The sequence below is a fragment of the Thermobia domestica genome, chromosome 15 (genome assembly GCF_964235325.1).
Source record: "Thermobia domestica chromosome 15, izTheDome1.hap1.1, whole genome shotgun sequence".
Classification (NCBI taxonomy): Eukaryota; Metazoa; Arthropoda; class Insecta; order Zygentoma; family Lepismatidae; genus Thermobia; species Thermobia domestica.
Window position 1 is genome coordinate 129,579,330 of NC_137468.1, and position 23,527 is coordinate 129,602,856.

General features: G+C 36.2%; 1 protein-coding gene across 6 annotated transcripts in view; it reads left to right on the forward strand.

Moving 5' to 3' along the window:
- LOC145671232 (high affinity cationic amino acid transporter 1-like) overlaps positions 1–23,527 on the forward strand; it is a 291,381-nt gene that overhangs the window by 116,182 nt on the left and 151,672 nt on the right. For 4 of the 6 annotated variants that reach the window (XM_081740120.1, XM_081740121.1, XM_081740118.1 and 1 more), the window contains exon 2: positions 15,038–15,305. In XM_081740120.1, the coding sequence (XP_081596246.1) occupies positions 15,056–15,305 (250 nt within the window). In that variant the 5' untranslated portion in view covers positions 15,038–15,055. Of the gene's footprint in view, positions 1–8,480; positions 8,725–12,719; positions 12,860–15,037; positions 15,306–23,527 lie in introns of those variants that run through there. The other 2 variants (XM_081740122.1, XM_081740123.1) reach the window with 2 other exon arrangements.

Consider the following 23,527-nt stretch of genomic DNA (forward strand, 5'->3'; position numbering starts at 1 on the left):
CCCGTTTTCGCAAGTGAAAATTCTGGTCACCTTGCATTTTACACACCTTGTCTTTTGTATACTTGAACAGTCCATGTTGTGTTCCTTTGTGAACTGCCTGTCACCGCACTCCTGTAATATTGTCGCCGTTGCCACTATTCGTCTGAAAGTTCCTTTACCCACACTTGTCGAGATACCCATCACCTTAACATACCCTTTGTTTCTCTCATGTGTCACCAATCCCTTGTCCACTATCAAGAAGTGTTCATGATGAGTCAGTAGGAAATCGTTCACCCTTACTGCAAGAGGTTCCACTTTGGGTCGTAGACGCGGTGGCTCAGTCTGCGTGGGGTCGTGATTCGATCCCAGCTCGCGCCAAGTGATTCGAACATTGTGGTGGACAAACTCCGTGTGTGTGGATATCTTCAGGGCTCTCCCTTTTCCTTCCACTTTCTTCGTTCCACCATTTTGTTCATTTCTCATCATCACCGTCTCCTGTATCCTAGCTGGCATAACCATGGTACGTAAAACTTGAAGATTTCATTTCATTTCGATCGAAGACCAAGTGAGCTTGTTGTGGAAGAATATCGTGTCCGTGCTCTCTTTAGGGAATACTACCATTTTCTTGCACATCGTAATTGCACTAATTATTTGAAAATCATTAAATACCGTAAATATTTGTCTCCTTTAGCCCATAGAGTATGATCATGAGTCATTAAACTGAAGATTTTATTTTATTTTATTTTATCCACTACAGTAATCCCCTTGTGTTATGCAACATGCATAACACACCAGAAACTCTTTTCCATCTTGATTCTGTTCAAACTGTCGATGTTCTGTCAACTTTTGTATTTGCTAGGACGTCGTTCCATGTGCCATGGATAGTACCGACGGGAATCCCTCAATTCGTATGTGGCAAGCCTTTGTGTCACCATTAAAAGATTCTGAATCATGCAGTTTTGGATAGAGTAGATTACAAGTCAAATAGTTTTGGCCCAAGCGTTGGTAACCGTGCATACTAACACCCTATATATAAAAGATATATATACAAGGTGTCCAATATCCAATGCAACCCGGAGTTTGGCATAGTAGAACTTTTGAACCTAAAGCGATACACAAATAGTGATTATACCAAAATGAAGCTTTGTTTATGCATATATTTTTAAACTAGGAAGCAACGATGAAAGTACACTAGGAACCACACAATGTTGCCAGATGTAAGCAAAGTTTTTTTTTTTTTTTTTTTTTTTTTTTTTTTTTTTTTTTTTTTTTTTTTTTTTTTTTTTTTGCAAAACACATATATTGACTTATAACTCGTACGTATGGATGTTCAGATTGTTTAGTTGGAGTAGCTTGGAAGCTATGGTGCAGAAAAAAGAATTTTTCATTTCCACCGATAACCAACCGGATGAAGCCTCTGTAAGGGGGAACTATTTAAATCGTGCTTTTCATAAATTAACAATATGAATTGGCAACACTGCTGATGTTTCAGTGCACCAAAAAGTGTGTTAAGGATCTATCTACATTATGTATACATTCCTGAAGACAATGAAAAAGAAACCTCGAAATTGTCATGATAAAACTTTTACTTACATGCGCCCGGCAACACTGCTATTATCACGAAATGAGTTATCAGCTATACAGCAGATGGTGGAAGTACACACTATTTTGATTGAGACACTGGTTCAGACGTTTCACCATGTTGGAAGCAATTTTACGAAGAGTAGAAGTGTTAATGTTCTCAATGGCACTGCGAATGTTTGTTTCTAGGTCTTGTATAGTTCGGGGATTGTTCCTGTATACCTCTTGCTTTAAGTAGCCCCGTAGAAATGAGTAGCAGTGTTGTGGGGTGTATGTAAGTAAAAGTTTTATCATGATAATTTCAAAGTTTCTTTTTCGTTGTTTTCAGGAATTGCATAATGTAGACGGACCCTTAATACGCCTTTTGATGCACTGAACATCAGCAGTGTTGCCAATTCAGAGTGTTAATTTATGAAAACTACGATTTCTGTAGTTTCGCCTTGCAGAGGCCTCATTCGATTGATTATCGGTGGAAATGAAAAATTATTTTTTCTGCTCCATAGTTTCCAAGCTTCTTCAATTACACAAACTGAAAATTACCGACAGAACATCCATACGTACGAGTTATGAGTGAATATACGTGTTTTGCAAAAAAAAAAAAAAAATCCACCTTCGGTTATATCTGGGAACATTATGTCGCTCCTAATCTACTTCAATCGTTGCTTCCTAGTTTAAAAATATATGCATGAATAAAGCTTCATTTTGGTATAATCATTATTTATGTATCGCTTCAGGTTCAAAAGTTCTACTATGCCAAACTCCGGGTTGCATTATATATTGGACATCCTGTATATATATATATATATATATATATATATATATATATATATATATATATATATATATATAATTGCTGTTTAGCCGACCTTTTGGGGGTGTAAACACAAAAGTTCATTTTCTTTATGGGCGATTCAATGTTAAATTTTGGAAGCAGTTTTCTCAAATAATTATTCGTAAAGATTTTGGGCACGTGAGTTGTATTTGTTACGAAATGCAAAAAAACTCATTCACAAAGTTAGTACAGCCGTCTCAAACATTATTTTGGGAAGGCCCCCCTTTTGGATGGCAAGGAGCGTAAAAAAGTGGTGGGTGATGTGTTACCAAAATCCCAAAATTTATTTTCGGAGTGTCAGTAAGCGTCAGATTAATCACGAATGTCACAGAATTAATGCATCAATGCTCCTTACATGTAAGAGTGACTGATAATGGGGCTACAGCCCCCTTTCAAAAATAAGAAACTCACCATAAATATCCTTGGTAGGGACATATGAGAAGAAGGTATTTTTTGTTAATTAATGTGAAATTTGGCGTCATTGGAGCAAAAGAGTATGCGTTTTTGAAATCTGGAATGCTATTTTGGTAACGCACCGCCTTAGGGGGGACGGGGTCCAAAGCATCAGATGATGGATCTTTATAAAAATTCAAAATTATGTTCCGGAAATGCCAGTGAGCGTCAAATTATTCACAGAATTAATATTCTAATGCTCCTTGCATGTGCCAGTGACTTATGCGGGGCTATAGACCCCTTTCAAAAATAAAAAAAATCACCATTAATATCCCTAGTAGAGAGATACGAGAAGAAGGTATTTTTTGTCAATTAATGTGAAATTTGGCGTCGTTGTAGCAAAAAGGTATGCGTTTTTCATATCTGGAATGTTATTTTGATAACCACCACCTTAGGGGGGGCACAGGGGGCGAAGCATCAGATGATTGATCTTTATAAAAATTCAAAATTTTGTTCGGGAAATGCTAGTGAGCGTCAGATTATTCACAAATGTCACAGAATTAATATTCTAATGCTCCTTGCATGGTCAATGACTTATATGGGGCTATAGCCCCCTTTCAAAAATTAAAAAAAAATCGTCATATATATCCTTAGTATTGACATACGGGAAGAATGTTTTTTCCTCAATTAATGTGAAACTCGGCGTCGGGTTAGCAAAAGTTATGCATTTACCAAATCTGGAATATTGTTTTGGTAATGTACCGTTTTAGGGGGGCACAGGGGTTGAAGTATAAGTTTTTGGATCTTTATAAAGATTTCAAATTTTATTTTGGAAAATCCAATGTGTATCAGATTGATCACAAATAATGCAAAATTAATATTCCGATGCTCTTTGCATGTGCCAGTGACTGATATTGAGCTATAACCCTCCTTTCAACAATTACATTAAAAATTTATAATAAATATCCTTAGCAGGGACATACGGAAGAAGCTATATTTTGTCAATTAATGTGAAATTAGGCGTTGTGCTAGTAAAAATCTGAAATAATATTTTGGCAATAGGAGGCACAGGACACGGAGGGTAATTTGGTACCTTTTAGGGGTCATAGGGGGAGGACTGATAGAAATTCCAAATTTTATTTTGGGAGTGCTCATGAGTGTCAAATTAGTTGCAAGATGCACAGAATTAATACTCCATACTGCTTTTATGTACCAGTGACTAATATGTTACTACGGCTATCTTTGAAAAGCATCATAGAGTCAATATGATTATTGTTACACAAAGACCTACTGACAGAAGCATTTTTTTACAATGTGAAATTTGGCATTATGTTTAGAAAAAAATGTTTGTGACAATAAGATAATACCCATATGTCGATTTCTTTTAGGGGCGTGAACTCAGAATTTCTTTTGCCTAATTGGAGTGGGACATGGGTAAATTTGCATTTGTAGTTAGAAAATACAATAACACTCTTTCGCTTGTACCTATGATGGTGCATGCGTCTGGAATTTTATTACGGCCATTCCTCCTTATTGGGCAACATAAAATAAAGAATTGTCCAGAGCGTAGTCATCCAGATATGTTGGAGAAGGTGTTCACAGTGGCTCTAGTAAATCGCATTAATTCATTCATGTCTTGCTCGTTCACGAGGGAATGCTGAATAAAGTAAGTTCATTTTATCTGTCTTACACTTAAAAGGAGAAGGCAGACTTTGATAAGCGAACTTCGGGGCCATTTTTTGCGAGGTGGTAGTGCACATTTAAAGAGTTAATATTACAAACTGGCAGGGCGCAATGGCCAAAAATAACCGAGAAAAACCGTTTTAAAATTTTCTGCTCACCGCATATATCCTAATACGCGCAAACTTAAGTGACGGCGTGGCAGAGTGAGAAGAACCTGAGACTCAAGTGCAAAGGGTCCAGGGTTCGATTCCCATTCGAGTCAGACTTTTATTTTCGCTTATTGCTTCAACCAATAAAGTAGTCATTTGTAACTACGGTATAAGTAAAATATTAATTCACCATATGTTTATAATGTATTAAAACAATAGAAATTTTCAATCACTTGTAAAATCTTTAAATGTTCCATGTTAACTAGGAACAAAATTTAATCTCCTCCGTAAATATTATTGTTACCACAGTCGTTGTGTTAAAAATTCTAGAAGCTTCGTGTCTACATCTGTTGACAGTGTGCAAATTACAAGGGGAATGAGGGGGAAATCTTTGGTTATAGCAACATCCAGTATTAGCAAAAGTTCACTTACCAAAGTCTGCCTTTTCCTTGTTAGATTAATGAAATCTTTAAGCAATTTAGTTAATGACAACTGAGCCAAAAGAAAAGTGTTGTTTTTAGAAAGGAATAATATGTTTTCTTGGGTTTATGCTATAGCCTGACTCAACCTGATCCTTATTCCTCGCGATACATTTGTTTTTACTACAACCATGTGTCCATAGTATACGATTTCCTGACGTGCTTACATGTGCAGTATACGAGTAGGCTATTGCGTGGAAAGTGGGATCATACAGTTATTGGGGAAGAAGTAGGGAAAAGATACGCTTTTTCTATGAATAAAGAAAACAATATTTTAATTTTTAAAATATTACTTCTCATTACAATCTTTTCGTTCGTGGTACCTGCGGCATTTTCCATTGTCATTTTGTGTTCTATTTCGAGCTGGTTTGCTTAAGTGTGCAAAAAATATGCTGGTGACTTTATGTGTGATTTTATGCTATAAGAATTAACTAATTTGGTTTTCAAAAACGCAAAATCTTTCATTATATTGCAGTGATGCCAAAAAAACGAAGCTATATCCTCAATCTGTTACACTGACAGACGATATTTATTTACACTAGATTCGAAATTTTAAAAAAATCAAAACATTCTTCTACAAATAATGACAAATTGCACATTAATTGTAAAGCATATTTACCTCCTTTCCTTACGTCCCTGCTAAGGATATTTACCGTAAATTATGTGATTTTTGGAAAGGTGGCTGTAGCCCAATATCAGTCACCGGCACATGCAAGGAGCATCGGAATATTAATTTTGTATTATTTGTGATCAATCTGATACACATTGGATTTTCCAAAATAAAATTTGAAATTTTTATAAAGATCCAATAACTTATACTTCAACCCCTGTGCCCCCCTAAGGCGGTACATTACCAAAATAATATTCCAGATTTGATAAATGCATAACTTTTTGCTAACCCGACGCCGAGTTTCACATTAATTGAAAAAAAAATCATTCTTCCCGTATGTCAATACTAAGGATATTTATGATGATTTCTTAATTTTTGAAAGGGGGCTATAGCCCCATATAAGTCACTGACCATGCAAGGAGCATTAGAATATTAATTCTGTGAATAATTTGACGCTCACTGGCATTTCCGGAACAAAATTTTGAATTTTTATAAAGATCTGATCCTTCGGCCCCCGTCCCCCCTAAGGCGGTGCGTTACCAAAATAGCATTCCAGATTTCAAAAACACATACTCGTTTGCTACAATGACGCCAAATTTCACATTAATTAACAAAAAATACCTTCTCGTATGTCCCTACTAAGGATATTTATGGTGATTTTCTAATTTCTGAAAGGGGGCTGTAGCCTCATTATCAGTCATTCTTACATGTAAGGAGCATTGGAGCATTAATTCTGTGACACTCGTGATTAATCTGACGTTTACTGGTACTCCGAAAATAAATTTTGGGATTTTGGTAACACATCACCCACCACCTTTTTACGCCCCTTGCCCCCCAAAAGGGGAGGCCTTCCGAAAATAATGTTCGAGACGGCTGTACTAGCTTTGTAAATGAGTGTTTTTGTATTTCGTAACAAAAACAACTCATTTGCCCCAAAATCTTTACGAATAATTATTGGAGAAAACTACTTCCAAAATTTAACATTGAATCTCCCATAAAGAAAATAAACTTTTGTGTTTACACCCCCAAAAGGTGGGCTAAACAGCAATTTTCTCCTATTTCCTTTAGAAATTCGAAAAATTGAGATATTTCTCAATAAGGGCGCCAAATTTTATATTAATAGTGTGAAAACTTCATCTTCTCCCAGTGTTGTAGAAAAGTACACGAATTATGGAACAGTCTGTATATACAGTACGTTCCACGAATAACACTAAGGCCCGTCTCTTGAAGAAACCAAGGTAGATAGAAACATGAAACCTTTTGTAACCTTCAAGGGATATAAAAGACAACATTATGCTGTATAGAGAATCCCCCACGAAGTGCGCTCAAGGGGGTTAAGTGGGGTAACTACAAAATTTTAAATAGCAACCCGCATCGTGTGGCACCTCGTTTGAAAGCTAATGACGTGTAGAGATCAGTTCTGGAAACTGCTTGTCGTTATCGTGTCTCTATCCTTCATGGCGACCATCCGTAAGTACCGTTAAAGTACTCGTAGTTACCCCTCGTAACCCCTTAGGCCCTCCTCATGGGGAATTTTCCTTATCAGCATAATGTTGTCTTTTGTGTCCTTTCAAGGTTACAAAAGGTGTCATGCTTATCTGCCTTGGTTTCTTCAGGAGAACGGGCCTTAGTGTTATGTGTGGAACGTATTTCGACCGTATTTACGGATGCCGCCAAGTTGGATAGAGACATGTTAGCGACATGTAGTTTCCAAAACTGGTCTCTACATACGATTACCTTTCAAACGAGATACTACATGATGGAGGTTGCTGTTTAAATTTTTGTAGTTACTCCCCGTAACTTCCTTAGGTCCTTCTCTTGGGGGATTCTCCTTATCAGCATAATATTGTCTTTCATGTCCCTTGAAGGTTACAAAAGATTTCATGTTTCTATCTTCCTTGGTTTCTTCAGGAGATTGGCCTTAGTATTATGCGTGGAACGTACTTCGATCCTACTTTTCGGATGGCCGCCATGTTGGATAGGGACACGTAGCGACATGTAGTTTCCACAATTGGTCTCTACACGTGATTACCTTTCAAACGAGATACCACACGGTGGGGGTTGCTATTTAAAATTTTGTAGTTACCCCCGTAACCCCCTTGAGCGCACCTCATGGGGGGTTCTCCATATCAGCAGAACGTTATCTTTTATGTCCCTTGAAGGTTACAAAAGGTTTCATGTTTCTATCTGCCTTGGTTTCTTCAGAATTCGGGCCTTAGTGTTATTCGTGGAACGCACTGTATATAATATAATATCACTTCTGACAATTTACATTTCGAACATTTTGAAGTAAATTTACCTTCTTTTATATGAGGGTCAATATTCAAATACGAAATTATGAGTTAACCAAATAGAAGCATTCCTCCTGAGTTCGTATTTATAGGAATGAAAATGGATAATTTCAAGAAATGAAAAGTATACACCAAATTGCGGATACCAATGGTGTTTCCATAATATGTTGAAATAATGGTGTACGAGGGACAGAGAGAGAAAGAAGTACAAACATGCTGCGCTGTTTTCTTGTATAGTAAATATGACGAATTCTTTACCATACTACCGACTATATGTACAATATCTGTAGAATCTGATAAATCTGTTAATCTGTATTGGATTTTAAATATTGTTTATATGATAAGAACTCCGAAAACATTCAATCAAAGAATGTTATCAGAAAGTGAGACTTATCATTGATAATCTTCGGACGTCAATAGTTGCCTTATCAACATATTTAGAAAAAGCAATTAAATAGTAGTCTTGTTCCGTTAGTAGATTTGACTGTTCAGAATGATCTATAAGATCCTAGGTTCATTTTATAATTATTATTCTGAAAAGTATTTCACAATTAGTGTTTTGAGTGTGGTGTAATTTTGTTCATGTTTTGGGAATACAATATAACAGTTGTATTGTAGTTTAATAGTGGTAATTGGCGGAAAGTCTAGGATTTTTAGTTTATTTTGAACAATATAAAGAATAATCTCTGTGTGATTTTCAGGCTTCATGAAAGTGACATTTCTCTTGGTGAGTATGTATTTAGTTACTGTTCTGATATTGTGAAATTTATGATTTTATTATAATTTATGTCTAGTCAAGAGTTTGCAGTTTTATTTAATTTAGGCCATTCCGATAAACTAAAATCGAATTTTGAAATATTCATATAGCTATATGCCATGCAACTAGCTTCTTACCGAAATATCTATATGAACGATTTCACAAAATTTTACCTGAACAGTTATTAATTGCTGATATGGTCGATCATTAACTTTCTGCTTGTGGAAAGAATGATTCAATTTTAAGCTTACCCACATTCGTTTTATGCCTTCCGTAGAAAAAACTGATTAGTTGAGAGTGTGGAAAGTGCAAATCAAATTTATAGTAGACATGAGGAAGAGGAAAATTCGGATTGTTTGTGTAGCTAATATGGAAAATTGAATTACAATTTGTTCGTTTATATTCTTAATGCAGAAATTTGGCAAGATGGCGTAGAATGTTGTACATCATAGAGCGTCATGCTCTTTAATTATTTCAATTTAATTATTAACAACAATTTTCATTCTGGACATAATATAGTGCATTACAATTTTTATAGTGTTTTACATAATTTTTTGTATGTTCTACGCTTCTGCCTTCCTTTTTCAATAACAAACTAGTGTGGAAACAGAACTATTTGAAACAGGCCAATTCGTCCATTTTGGAACGGGCCATCTTTTTACAATTATAATAAGAACAAGAAGATTTAAGACAATTTTAGTGAAACAGTCAACTTGGCCTTAGTGTTGTGACTTTAATTTTAAAATCTCCCGCAAGGGAGATGCATAGATAGATAGATAGATAATGCAGAAATATCTATTGTATTAAGTGCTTATGAAGAAAAGGAAATATCGTGTAAATCAAATAGGAATTATGAGTTATACAATGTAGGCTAACGATCATGATTGAAAATGCAGCCTACGATTTGTTCTAGTACTACTGAATTGATCCTAGTTTTATTAAGAAGTGTGTAATTCCAGGAGCAGTGTCTTGATTGCTTACAAGAAATTACCTGGATTAATGTTATTTAATGGGATGGGTACTTGTCGATTAAACCTTTCACTCTACATTGTGTTCTTATAATTTAAATATTTACATTTACCTGATCTTGTGTTTTTCAACAGAAATATCTGTTACTTTTAACGTTTTATCACTTTCTTCGAATCAAAATGGTATATATTAGAAAGCAGTAGGGCCATTCCATCGTCACGGGCAGGACATTTACACTACATTTTTGATGCTTTAAAGTTGTATATTTCTAAAAGTACAACATAAATTCTGCTAATTGTATGATATATGAGCAGTACAGGCTTAGGAGTATATGTAGCTGATGTTTTCAGTACTTTTTTCTATTTAGAGTAGAAAATATTAATTCCTAAACGTCTGTCACGGGTGGGGACAAAAAAGAGAAGTGACTTTCGATACACCAAGTGAATGTTACAAAACTCTGTGAATTCTTAGCGCAAAATGTTTTTGTTTAAACGAAAATGCATAAATGATGAATTTTTTTAACAAACTTCACATAATAGAAATTTGCCAAATATTTATTTAATGAATAAACTAAACTTTACTGTGTCACGGGCAGGACACATGGTTGTCACGGGCAGGACATCGTGTGAATCAACACAAAACATCTCAATAAGAATGATTTCAAAAATGAAATAAAATCGAAAATAAGTTAATTTCTGCTGTTCTGTTATAGCATTTTACACAAATAATTATATTAACTTTACTTGAGGCTCGCTTTTATCACTTAAAAATAATAATATGCCGTACACTTATTTCTCACTACCTACACTTTAGGAAATGGTTTTATTTGCCCATTTACACCCACCTTGTAGGGAAATTCGTACAAAACACTGTCTAACAGTATATAAAATAGGTGCTGGTATCCAGTGCCCGTGCCATGGAAAATCAGCGCCCGGGGCGTGAGTATACGACACGTCGCGACAGCGCCCCCGTAAATATGAGTGAGGTCAACAGACCAGCCGCACAGCGTCACCATGGTTGGCGCGACGCATAAGAAAATTTTCAAAAATATTCTCTGCTTTTCCTTGATTTTGAGCACTTTTTAATAGTTTTCTTTCCATTTATATATATATATATATATATATATATATATATATATATATATATTGCGCCCCCTTAGTTTGACGCCCGAGGCCGTAATCACGCTCGCTCCTCCTCCCCCGGGGGGGCACAGCACTGCTGGTATCAAAGATATTATTTGATCGAAATGCACGTAAGACATCTTCAACAGTCTTGAAAATTTTACCGCAATCGCTTACGGTTTTCATACGAATTTCCTTGACTTCTTCGTCCTCTTCCACTGGGCTTTGTGCGATAGTTGCATGTCTATGTTTTCTTTTTCTGTCCACTAGAGAAAAATGCAATCAACAAAAATGTTTCTCGTGTTATATCTTCAACAGCTGGTCTAACACAAGACTTGTTAACATGCAAACCTAAGTCGTCGCTCAGGATAGCTTCATGGCTTTCGGAATCATCATTTTTAGAATCTGAATAAAAGTCTGTTAGAAATTTAAAGATTTTATACGGATGAAGCTCTAATTTAAAAGTTCGACGAACTACCAAATTTTCGCTGTCAAATTGCAGGAAAAATTGTTTTGATTGGGGACATTCAATTGACAAGAGCATTTTCCGTGATTGGGGACATTCAATTGACAAGAGCATTTTCCCGTCTTTTATTCAAAACGTCTTTTTTTTTTTTTTTTTTTTTTTCAATTTCTGCTGATGATAGTAGTAAAACAGATATATATTGAAACGAAGAGTTTAAAGCTGCTACGAAATCAGCAGCACATTCTACAATTACTTTCTTTTGTTTCACAAAGTTCCATACTGGCCGTTTTGTACGTACTCCAATCCCATTTACTGCTCCCTTGAAACGAACAGAAAGTTGACGCTAATGATAATATTTATATGACACTTATTTTAAGTTAAAACATCATACTGACAGTAATACATAATCCTCTATTTAAAAAAATAATGTTCATGCTTAGAAAACTTTATTTTAGTACACATGGAATAATTTTCTATAATGAATAACCAATGTACACAAACTATCCCACCAGTGGCATGCCCACTGTCACGGGCAGGACAAGTTTTCAAATTGAAATAAATCGAAATATATTGTTAGCATTAGTCCCAAATTTTGTAGATGTGAAGTACACGTGAAAATTGTTACTTCTACTAAGTACGAACCACATTCACAAATTTAGTAATTCAGTACAATAACTTTTGGTAGTTTTCTGTCACGGGCAGGACACTCAAGTTTACGTTTATATCTTTAATGATATTACAAACAATTTTTATCCTGTAAACACTATTTCAACTGCAGCTTGTAGCAAAAAGAAGCATCTTGGATAGCTCGAAGTTACTTCAGCCAAACATGCACAATATACCGTAAAATGTTGCCGATAACAAGAATAAAAAAATTCCTCGCAGCTGACATGTTACAAATTCACAACTCAGACTTAAAATTTTACGTGAATTCTAAGTATAAATAAGTTTTTCTTTGTGAAAATGTAAATTTCGTTCTATTTACTTCATATATACGTAAAAATACATTCGTTTTGACAGTTTTCGAAAATTTGGGTTCAGGCTCACTTTCGCGTGGAATGGCCCAGTATTAAGTTAAAGGGAAATTCGATAGTACTAAAGTTTCTAAGAGTGCTGTAGAAGACGACAGTCGAAAGTTATCAGAATTATCAACTGTGTAACATTGAACACTACAGATTAGTTATGTTGAATAATATTAGGTTGATGCAAATGAAATATCCACTTTGACGTCTAGTAGGTAACTCTTCTCAGCAACACAACACAGGAATGGAATAAGATCACTCAGTACATGTCCAACAAACAGGTTGAATACCCAGGCAGGAGGCAGTGCGTTGTTGAATAGGGTCATTTGAAAGTGCACTTTGGAGAACACCCTGTTGCAGTTTTTTCTACGAATTCAAACTGGGACATTCTGCATACCAAGCCGCAAAAATATTAACAGTGCACTAGGACCAGAAATGGCGATTAAATGCACCATTCGCCGTTGGTTTACAAAATTTATTTTGGTGCTGATGTAGTTTTGACGCACCACATTTTGGAAGATGTACAGGTAAAATTCATTACTTTGCATGAAAAGATATATTTATAAGTAACATTTCTGCAGGCAGCAGAATTTAATACAACGTAATAAAGCATAAAACGAATGTTTACAAGTGTAAGGTTACTAGTATGAAATCATTACAAATGCTTTACAATGTATAAAATAAGTGAGTGCATATGAAAGAAGACTATTTGATGCTATTTTCCACCAACGGTATATTTCTGCACAGTCTACTGAACATGTATTTTATGTTTACAAGAAAATGTTACTAGTATGAAACCATGACAAGTGTTATTGAAACTCGTATCATTGTCTAAACCTATTGTTTTCACTGCCCTCACTTACGCGCATACTTACAATCGCTGACGCGCCTGCTCCCTTCGGACTCACCCCCGCGTTACCGCGCGGATCCACCAGCTTCACCCTGCCATGACTCGGTTGGATAGCGTTCGTGTTTTTATGTCACACACCTGAAAGCCGTATTTACATGCAAATCGTGAAAGAATTGTAGATTTTCAAAAATTACTTCACACAAAGGATAGTGTAGCATCTCCATGACTTGCAGTATGAAACCTTTCTTTAGCTACCCCATTCTCATGATATCCCTCCTACTAGCACTTCTTCAGGTACCTGGATCACTTGGAAGGGAAGACCTTCCATAATGATCGGACGGTGGAACGTGTAGTTGAGAACTTCTTTGTATCGCAGACCCCAGACTTCCTTCGCTACCAAATTCAGTCATTAGCTGGGTAATGGCAATAATGTGCGGTTGCACGTGGCGATTTTTGATTAACCTGAGTATTGTAATTTACTTATTTATATCCGGGTTCGCCAAGGTGGTTTAAACCAGCTTTTTTTTTTTTAAAGTTTAAACAATAAAAAAAAAACGGAAAATGTTTTAAATCGTGTGAACTTCATGGTGACGTTTCCACATATCAAACCATCTGCAATAGTTTTATCTCCTTTTCACCTTTTAAATAAGGCGTCCCATGTTCAATTCTCAGTCGAACCACAACCCTTCTTTCAAGTGTAAACCAAGTAGCGGTTCGGATGTCACTTTAAGCGAAAGTCTTCTCCTTAATAACCTCGGTATTACATAAGGATGTTAAGCCTAAACATACGAAACAAAACCAAATTGTATGTGTGAATGCCTGTTGTTTTATAAAGAAGCCAAAGTTGCTTAAATATATTGATAGAAATTGGCAAAATTTATCAACAGCCTACGTAAATTCTAACATTAGCTTGGATTGTACTCTTTTTAAAATTTTATTCGTACATACTAAATTTATAATTTAATATCTCAGTTTTAGCGTACTGATTATGATACGTTCACCTTAAAATTTTACATGCAAAGCAATAACGGGATTTTCCCGTTATTGCTTTGCATTTAAAGTAATAACAGGATCATCCCAATGGCTAAGGCGGGAGTTTCCCGATTTATATATAATTCTGTATAATGGTTTCAATTGTGCAACTGTTTATCTTTTCTCACTCCGAAATGACTCTTGACAATTAGACAATTACATTAACAAGTATATAAAGATCAGTACAACGTATTTTTATCAGGAGTCCTTCGTGAGTGAGTTCGCACTCATCGCATTTGTGGCCAATTAGTCCCGGTTTCGAGTCCAAATGGAGAACAATTTCTCTCGGATGTAAGCCGAGAATCGGTTTGGATTCCGCTTTAAGCTTATGTGACCCCTTCCAGCATAACACCGTTGTTGCATAATAACACCACGGCGATACAAACTTATTTCTGTCCATATGTAATATAAATACATAGAACAAATTATTTAAACCAAAAAAACCGGGTTTAACCCCCCTCCCAAAAAAAAAATATATATAAAATGTATTTGTCTTCGGAAATGACGCATCTGGCGCTCATATTTCATTCGTAGTTACCTAATGTGTTATTTGCGTAAGATCTATCATACAGACTGTGTTGTATCAGTAGAGAATTGAAGTTTTGATTGAAGATTGATAAAATTCCAGTATAAGTAGATAAAATCAGCAATCAATTAAATTTTCGTTTTTGAAAAATGGTTTGTGTGATTGATGTGCTCACATACTGCTTTTTGAACTAACGTAACTTTCGAACCTGGTAAACAAAATACTAAAATACACAAAAAGTGATATTAATTCCTTTTAGAATAAAGCAGTCATATATTTTGTCTCCATTACTTTTAGGAGTATTAGAAGATCACCATGACGCGTACGTGTGACAATGTATCCAGTTTCAGTAGAAAGCTCATGCGGAAGAAAGTATTGGACTCAGGTCTACTGAAGGAGACAGAACTCTCTAGAGTGCTTAATACTTTAGATCTGACTGTTTTGGGCGTTGGCAGTACACTAGGAGTTGGCGTTTATGTTTTAGCAGGTGCAGTATCCAAGGATATAACTGGCCCCGCTGTGATAATTTCATTCTTCATAGCAGCTGTTGCTTCAGTATTTGCAGGTGAGAAATGTATTTTATTTATTGGTGGTTAGAGTAATTTTTAATATAATAATAAATATTTATGGGTGCAGGCCTTTCGGGATAGGCCGAAGATATCCATAGCCAATGGGGGGAAAGGATTCATATTTTCTTGACTTGTGCACGACTAGACGTAATGTATTCAGCAGCACGCTGCGGCTATCTTTATTTCCCAGCTGTTCTTTTGGGTAATCTTCTGAGCTGCTTGGAAACGGGGATATAAATTTGCCTTCACTGAGAGTCGAACAAAGGCTGACCGGTTGCTACGTAGATGCACAGATGCCGAAATTTCATGGTTCAGAATAAGTTTTAATAGAAACTGCAGGCCACTTAAGAATGTGCATCTTCAGGAAAGATGAAACATCTTACTTTTAATAGCTCTCTACTGGACCCGTAGAGAATCCATTCCATGTTTCGCTTTGGCATTCCTTGTTTATATATTGTATTTGACGCTCACAGCACATTATGAAATAAGTATCTGTCATTCACTTTTGCACTGCAAAGGAAAATCAATTTCTTTTATATTCGGTGAACATTCTTAAATATGTACAATTCGCGAAGAGATTAAGCATTTTCTTCAGCGGTAGTTTCTTCGTTATGACCAAGAATATTTGAAGAAAATTAGGCAGTTCATTAGTAATTGCTAACTGTTTGGTGTAAGTAATTGCAATAGAGAGCTCTCGAGATGAAGTGTTTATTTATTTACATATATATTACTAGATAGAGTTCCCAACTTAAAAAAAAAGAAAAAAAAAAAAGGAAACTTTGCTACGGCTTGCAACTATTGTGAAGGAATAAAATTATTTAAACTTTAAAACATTTTATTACACAAAGTAGCTATAAAATGACCGTAGAGTATTCAAAAATAGCAGAAAATCTTGAGTTGGTTTTTGATGTATGTAAAAGAAGACTGTCTGTGTAAGAAAAAAAAATCAGTAAGGTAAGCTTCAACAATTGAGATTTTATCTGCGATTTCATCATTGAAGTCGTCATTTTATTGCCATTTGTTTCTTAATATAAGAGCTGTGAGCTCTCGGATTAAATCAAATCAAGATAAAGTTATTGTGTCAAACACAGGAGCTTTCGTATAATACGGGAGAGTTCGTAACCCTATGTATAGTTGATATAATGTTTGCTTTTCATAAATCAACGCAATCAGCCAAAAGTTTTTTTTTTTTTCTTTCTTGTTAGCAAATGTACATTGGCTACATCAAAATAAATGATCACATTGTATGTTATTTGGCAAGTTAGTCCTTTAAGAGGAATTAAGGAGGAAAATAAGATCGAAAGTTGTTAAAAATTGTGTAGCATAATGAAAGTATAGTTGGCCAAATACTGCGATTAACATCAGAAATACAATTCAATAAGCGCAGTCTGTATTAACAATTAAAACACATATCTAAGTGTATGTGTAGAATAATTTTCTTAATTAATTTTGACGGCCAGGTTTTTCAACGCTGCAAAGCAGGCCTTCCCTTCCACATGCTTCAGACCACAATGCGTCATTATGTGCTATATTAGTACAAGAAACGCAATTTAGGTGTTTGTGAGAGATGCTTTATTGTAAATTAATTTTAATCTCTTTAAGAAACTACGAGATAAAGAAATATAGAAAACAGCTAGGAACGAATGACAGAAAAAATACACATCTATTCAGCGACATTTTTTTTTACAGATTTCGTGATAATTCCTCTAAGACATCATAGATGAAATGTAACAAGTGGAATGGAGTAAAAGTAACCGTAGTAACTAGAATGACAGGAAACACATATGGATTTAGGAAACGCCGAAGTGAGAAAAGATACAAAACAAAAGCGGCGAATTCCGACTAAGGTTGGAATGTTATTTGTATGTCTGGATAAACGTCTATAAGAGCTAGCAGGTGAAAATGAGATGAACATTTCAGTGAGAAGCTGCAGGGAAGATATATTTATTTTTTCAAGACAGCGTTACCGTAAATATTTTTCTTTTACAATTACTGGAGAATATGAAGTGGGTATTATTGGATGCAATTAGCTAAGGATTGAAGTCAGTGGAGAGCTTTTGTGAACGCGGCACTGAACCTCCGGGTTCCATAGGCCATAGAGTTAGTTAGTTAGTTATTATTGGGTTTTAGATCTAATCTTTGCTACTGTTGAACACAGGCCCAGAAATCTGCAAAATTTGGAAGAAATTGTTATTTTACTAAGAAATAGTGTGAGAATATAATCTGTAGTTATGCAGATTGATATGACAGAGAATGCTTGATTTCCGAAAAGTTATACAATATTGTGCTGACCTCACTTTTTGTAAAATAAATAGCACTGTAGTTTTTAACATATCCGTTGTATGACTGATACTATCATAAGATAATGCTGTTTTATTTTTGTGTAATTTTACTTTCGAATGACGACAGTTGAGAAGAAAGTATGGTGATCGTGAAAGTAATCGAATTCGAGATTTCAACAGAATTTTTTACGTTCCATGGCCCCTGCATGGTGAAAAGGGAATTTGTAGTTGGTTGTGTGTTCATCTGTCCGTTTGTCAGTGCCGATGTATATACACTTACCTTGACGCAATACCGTTCATTGTAGCCAGACTGAATTTTAAACTGAAGGTTTCTGTAAGATTCTCTAGAAGGATTTTTCAAATTTTCTTCCTACCTCAAAAGTAAAAGTAATTCACTAGTGGGTGAAAATCAAAATTGCGATTTTCTCGAAACCAAATCTAACAATTTTGGTTATGTTTAATAAGTCAGTATACTATTAACAACCATATAATATGATATATGATGATTTTCTAGGGAAATCCAAAAGGTGTAGTTTACTCTCGGGGATAAATTCTTTTTGGACAATTGTCACAACAAGGACTCATGTGATTTTGTTCGTACAGTACTACTACGTTTTCACGTTGCCGCATTTAACGTTTTCCCACCTTTACAACATTTTATTCAATTTTCCTGTATTCATAGAATATTAAAATCCTCGTTTCTGTGTTTGTGAAATTTTAATTATGCGAAGTTTACGATTTCCCCTGATTTACACCATTTTTCTTTTGATCTCTTGAAAAGTGTAAAGCCGGAGTAATACTGTATTTAAATATTTCACTAACAGCCATATAAAGCTTCGTCCAAATTTGTAACAAATGACTGTACAGGACACGTAACATCTGCGGTATGATACGCAGAACGATGCTACGATGTTCTGTTCTGTTACGGGGATCCATAAAAGTGTAACAGTCAATCAGCACTGTATCACATGTTTTCCATTTGCCGAGTTCTATTGTAGCTCAGTAGAAATAATGTCTTCTTTTGTGGAGGTGGTTGCTGCTAGTAACCTTTTTATTGATCACACACTAAAAAGAATCCGAAAACACGGCGATGGTGGATGAAGACAGTGTTTGCGAACCGGACACTTATCTACAGTGGACCTAGTTTTCTGTCTGATTTAAAATTCTTTTTTATCGTCATTTTTCATTGATCGATTTGGAGTAATCACAATCTCTGCTATTCGACAGAACACTTCTTTGTTGATAATAATCTATCAGCGCAAGCGCTTTATCTCGCGATCGCTGCATGGCTGGAACATCAAAACGACTGTGTGTGCAGGTTGATGTTACGTTATATGTGCGGAAAGCGTCCAAATTAATATATCATAACATGTGATATTCCCTTGATGTGACAGGAAAAGGCCGTCTACATTCGGAACTCAGCCGCACAGAACATCGTAACATGATTAGTTACAATGTTAAGTGCGGCGCGCCATTATATTGGCCGCGTGTGATGTGCGATGTTTTGTTACTTGCATTTGGTAAAGGTCTTTGACGTACCATGATACGGAATAAGTTATTTCTCCTGAAAAAATCCTCAAGGAGTAGTTTATACTTGAGAATGAGCTTTTCTTTCTTTCTTTTTCCTTTTCTTTTTTGAGAATGAGTCTTTCAGAAATATCAGGCGATTTTCTTCATATTTCATCAATAAATATTTGATTAATTACTCTATATTCGGAGGTCAACAAATTTCTCTTATATATATATATATTCGGGCACCCTCGAGTTGCACTGGGCTAGTAGGGGAGCAGATAGCACAGCAAGGCCCTTTTTATGTGCAACTTAGCGTTTCCAATCCGAGCATAATAGCACTGTTCTCTAATATTCGAGCAATGAAATACTTAGAATTTGCATTATTGGCAAGATACTATGTGATTTACTGAATCTAGAAAAGCGTGCACACGTGTACCATTCTCTATTAATAGACAGGGTGTCTATCGGTCACAAAAGTCATGAAAAAATCACGAAATCAGAAATCGGTCATGAAAAAGTCATGAAATTCAGCTTTTAAGTCACGATTTTTTTTAAATTTTTTTTTATCTGTACAAATATAAGTGCAGACCGGAAAATTCTGTTTTATAAAACGTCAAAATTCACCACCAAAAATGTCTATGATCGGCTTTAGACGCTACCAAATCGCAACCAAAGTATGCTTCTATCGTATGAAAATTCGGCCTAATTCGCACTTGAGAATGTTACGCAATTTTATGGTTTGGTAAAGAAAAGGTCACGAAATTTTATTTTGAAATCGAGGTGATTCTTTATAGGGTTTACAACTTCAATCAGTTATAATTCTTTATTGAAATATGTCATTATACTGCAAAACACTTCAAGTTTCTTTTTTGTGACAAATCCATTATAGCTCAATGTGTGAAACTGCGATCATCTTGGACACATCCCAACGAAAGTCGATTTCCTGCCAAACAGTAACCAGTATTTCGGGGGTAATGTCCTCCATGCCTGTTGTGATGCGATATTTCAGTTCATTAACATTATCAGGTTGTGGAGGAGTGTACACCTTATCCTTCACAAACCCCCACAGAAAGGAGTCAAGTGACGTGTAATCTGGAGACCATGGCGGCCAGGCAGGTGGTCCACCACGACTTATCCACTTATCTGGGAAACGTTGATCAAGAAATTCCCTTACGTTTATGAGGTAGTGCGGCGGGACGCCATCTTGTTGTCACCATAAGTAGCCATCGTGGTTATCTTCATCTAACTGTGGAACGAGGAAGTTCTGGAGCATATCAAGATAGGTGATGCTAGTGATGGTGCTCTCTGTAAAGAAGAGTGATCCATACACCTTTGTTCTGGAAACAGCGCAAAACTCGTTCACTTTGGGGCTGTTACGAACCAGCTCCACGTGCGCATGTGGCTTTTCCGTGCCCCAAATACGATAATTGTGTGTGTTGACTCGGCTGGAAAGGTGAAAAGTTGATTCGTCACTGAATACCATATTGTTCAAGAATGACTCATCACCACTAATGCGATCCAACATGGTAACAGAATTCATGTGGGATAGGTTTATCCGCTTCCCTCAGTGCTTGAACAAAGGACAGCCTGAATGGCTTCATGGACAAACGTCTACGCAATACACGCCAAACAGTGGTCTAAGAGATACCAGTTTCTTGTGATGCACGTCGTGTAGATTTTCTAGAACTGCTGACAAAACTCTCCCTACCTGCTTCCACCACATCGTCAGTCACGGGTGAGCGCCCTGGAGCCTTTGTGTGTCGCACACAACAACCTGTTTCAACAAATGTCTGGTGCCATTTGTACACTGTTGGTCTGCTGGGTGATTCCTTGCCGTATTGTGTGCGAAACTTACGCTGTACACTCGTTGCTGACTTCGTTTCTTCAAACCAAAACATGCACTTAGCTCTTTCCGCACCAGTGAAAGTCTCTATTTTTAGCGACTGACCGGTGGCGCCGCGTGTAGTCAACTTTGCAACTACCCATTACGAGAGTCAAACTTGAAGTATTTTGCAGTACAATGACATAAACCAAGTCTGTATGTCGTTCCAATAAAGAATTATAACTGATTGAAGTTGTAAACCCTCTTAAGAATCACCCTATATATATATATATATATATATATATATATATATATATATATATATATATATATATATATATATATATATATATATATGCAGGGTGTTAATGAACAATACCAACAAACTGTAAGAGGTGATTCCTTACATTAAAATAAGAGGGAAAGTTCACATGGACCTGTGGGGAAAAGTGCATAGTTTCAGAGTTAGGGCTGTACAAATTCGCGAAATAGCCAAATTTCAAGAGGCTCTATTTCGAATTCGAGAGACTGTGGATGGTGGTCCTTATCAGCGTAAAGGAAGTCACTCATATGCAATCCAAAAATGCATATTTCATTAATGTTTAATTGGTGTACTGAGTATTCCATACAGGGTGAAGTTCCGAGACATGCCGTCAACCGAATGTTGAGATATGCTCTGATTTTATGATTGATCCAAAATAGGCAAACGATAAGCCTTGATAGGAGTGAATACGGAATCCTTTAGTGCGATGTCCAGGGTGGCCACTCACCTGGAAAACCGGGAAAAGTCAGGGAGTTTTGATGAAAAACCGGGAATTTTTACTCGGGGGAAAATTTACATTCTGCTGTATTCCTAGCCATTTAGCCGGTTTATTTATATACAAAATAGGTCTGGTCGCTGGGGGCTTCGCCCCCAGATCTCTCCTTCGTTCCAGGTTTCGTTTATCTAGCTCTGCTGGTTTGGGCTGCGCGTACTTTCTTCATATTCTTTTGCCATTTAGTGCTGTCCATGAATTGAGGCTGGAGCGAAATCGGGACCATTTTGTAATTAACACACTTGATTTGTTCGATGGCTGCTCGATTTCCAGAATTCGCTCGGGGCTGCGCCCCTACATCCCATTTTGATAGTCACGTGATTAATATAAAGGCTGAACGGTAGTTGAGTATTTCTGCCGGAAGAGTTCCGAATGTGTGTCGAATTCCACAAAATGTGTGGAATTTTGGTTAATGCGTGTATTTCTATGTGGAATCAAAAACTGTGTGGATTCCACATGTATTTGTACTCAGTGTCGGCAGTACTTTTTGCGACACACGATTAATTGGCTATGCTTTTTACAGATATTTGACCTTCTGACCACCAATTTGAAGTAATGGCATTCCCCTCCCCCTAGTTTTTACACCCAATTCCGCTACTGCATGTACTACTGTTCTAAAACAAAAAGCAATAAATAAATAAATAAATAAAACAGCTACAAACAAAATTTTCTGATTTCTTAAAAGCACATTTACTTCAGTTCCGTTGTTTTGTTACACAATACTTTCTATCTATGTTGTCCTGTTCCCCGGTTGCATAACTACCGCACGCCACTGCTGGCACGACAAAACCTTTGGAACACGGGCCTACCTAAAGTTGTTAATGCCGGCTTTCTAGACCGAAGTCTCCTACTTCTTAATACAGGTAGCTCCATAATTGTCCTCTCCATACTCTCTGGGCCAACACCAAAACTTTTGAGTGTCCACAGGAAATCGAACCCGGGACTACGTGCATCGTACGCACACGCGCTAACCATCCGGTTCAGTATATATATATATATATATATATATATATATATATATATATATATATATATATATATATGTGTGTGTGTGTGTGTGTGTGTGTGTGTGTGTGTGTGTGTGTGTACGTTAGCTACGCCGCATCGATGTGTGCTTGTGTAAAATTGTGTAGTATTTAAACGTGCTACGCGTGTATTTTGGACCTTGTGATCCGGCAGCTGGATTTAAGAGGTTGAGGATTAAGGAGGTAAGTAAAGATAGATTATGCATATGCAGTTATTAAAAAATATATGAAGCATTAAGAGTTATTTCAGAATACATACGAATCACGATTGTGCTGTTTTATGTTTGCGTGTGAGAGGGGGATCACACGTCGTGTGGCTTGTAACAACAGCGAAATTATAAATTTATCTATTTTTATTAGGGATGAGCACGAGCGAGTTTTCTTTGAAACTCGACTCGACTCGAAACAGACATCTTTGAGCTCGACTCGAAAAATTTCCTCCAACTTGACTCGAAACTCGATTCGAATTTCGGTCGAGTTTCGAGTCGAGTCGAGCCAAATCGAGCCATAACCTGTGTGGAGTTCCAAATACTCACTTCAAGTGTCCTACATACACAATATAATTATTATCAATGATACTATTACTACTACTACTACTACTACTGATTATTATCAGTAAGTACGCCAGAAATTTTTACCTGGGGGGTGTTCAAAATAAAAGGAGGGGTGCTCTCAGTATAGTGATATAGTTTTTAAACAAGAAAACATTATATTTTGTTACGCAACTATTGCAATACTACTACTACTACTACTACTACTACT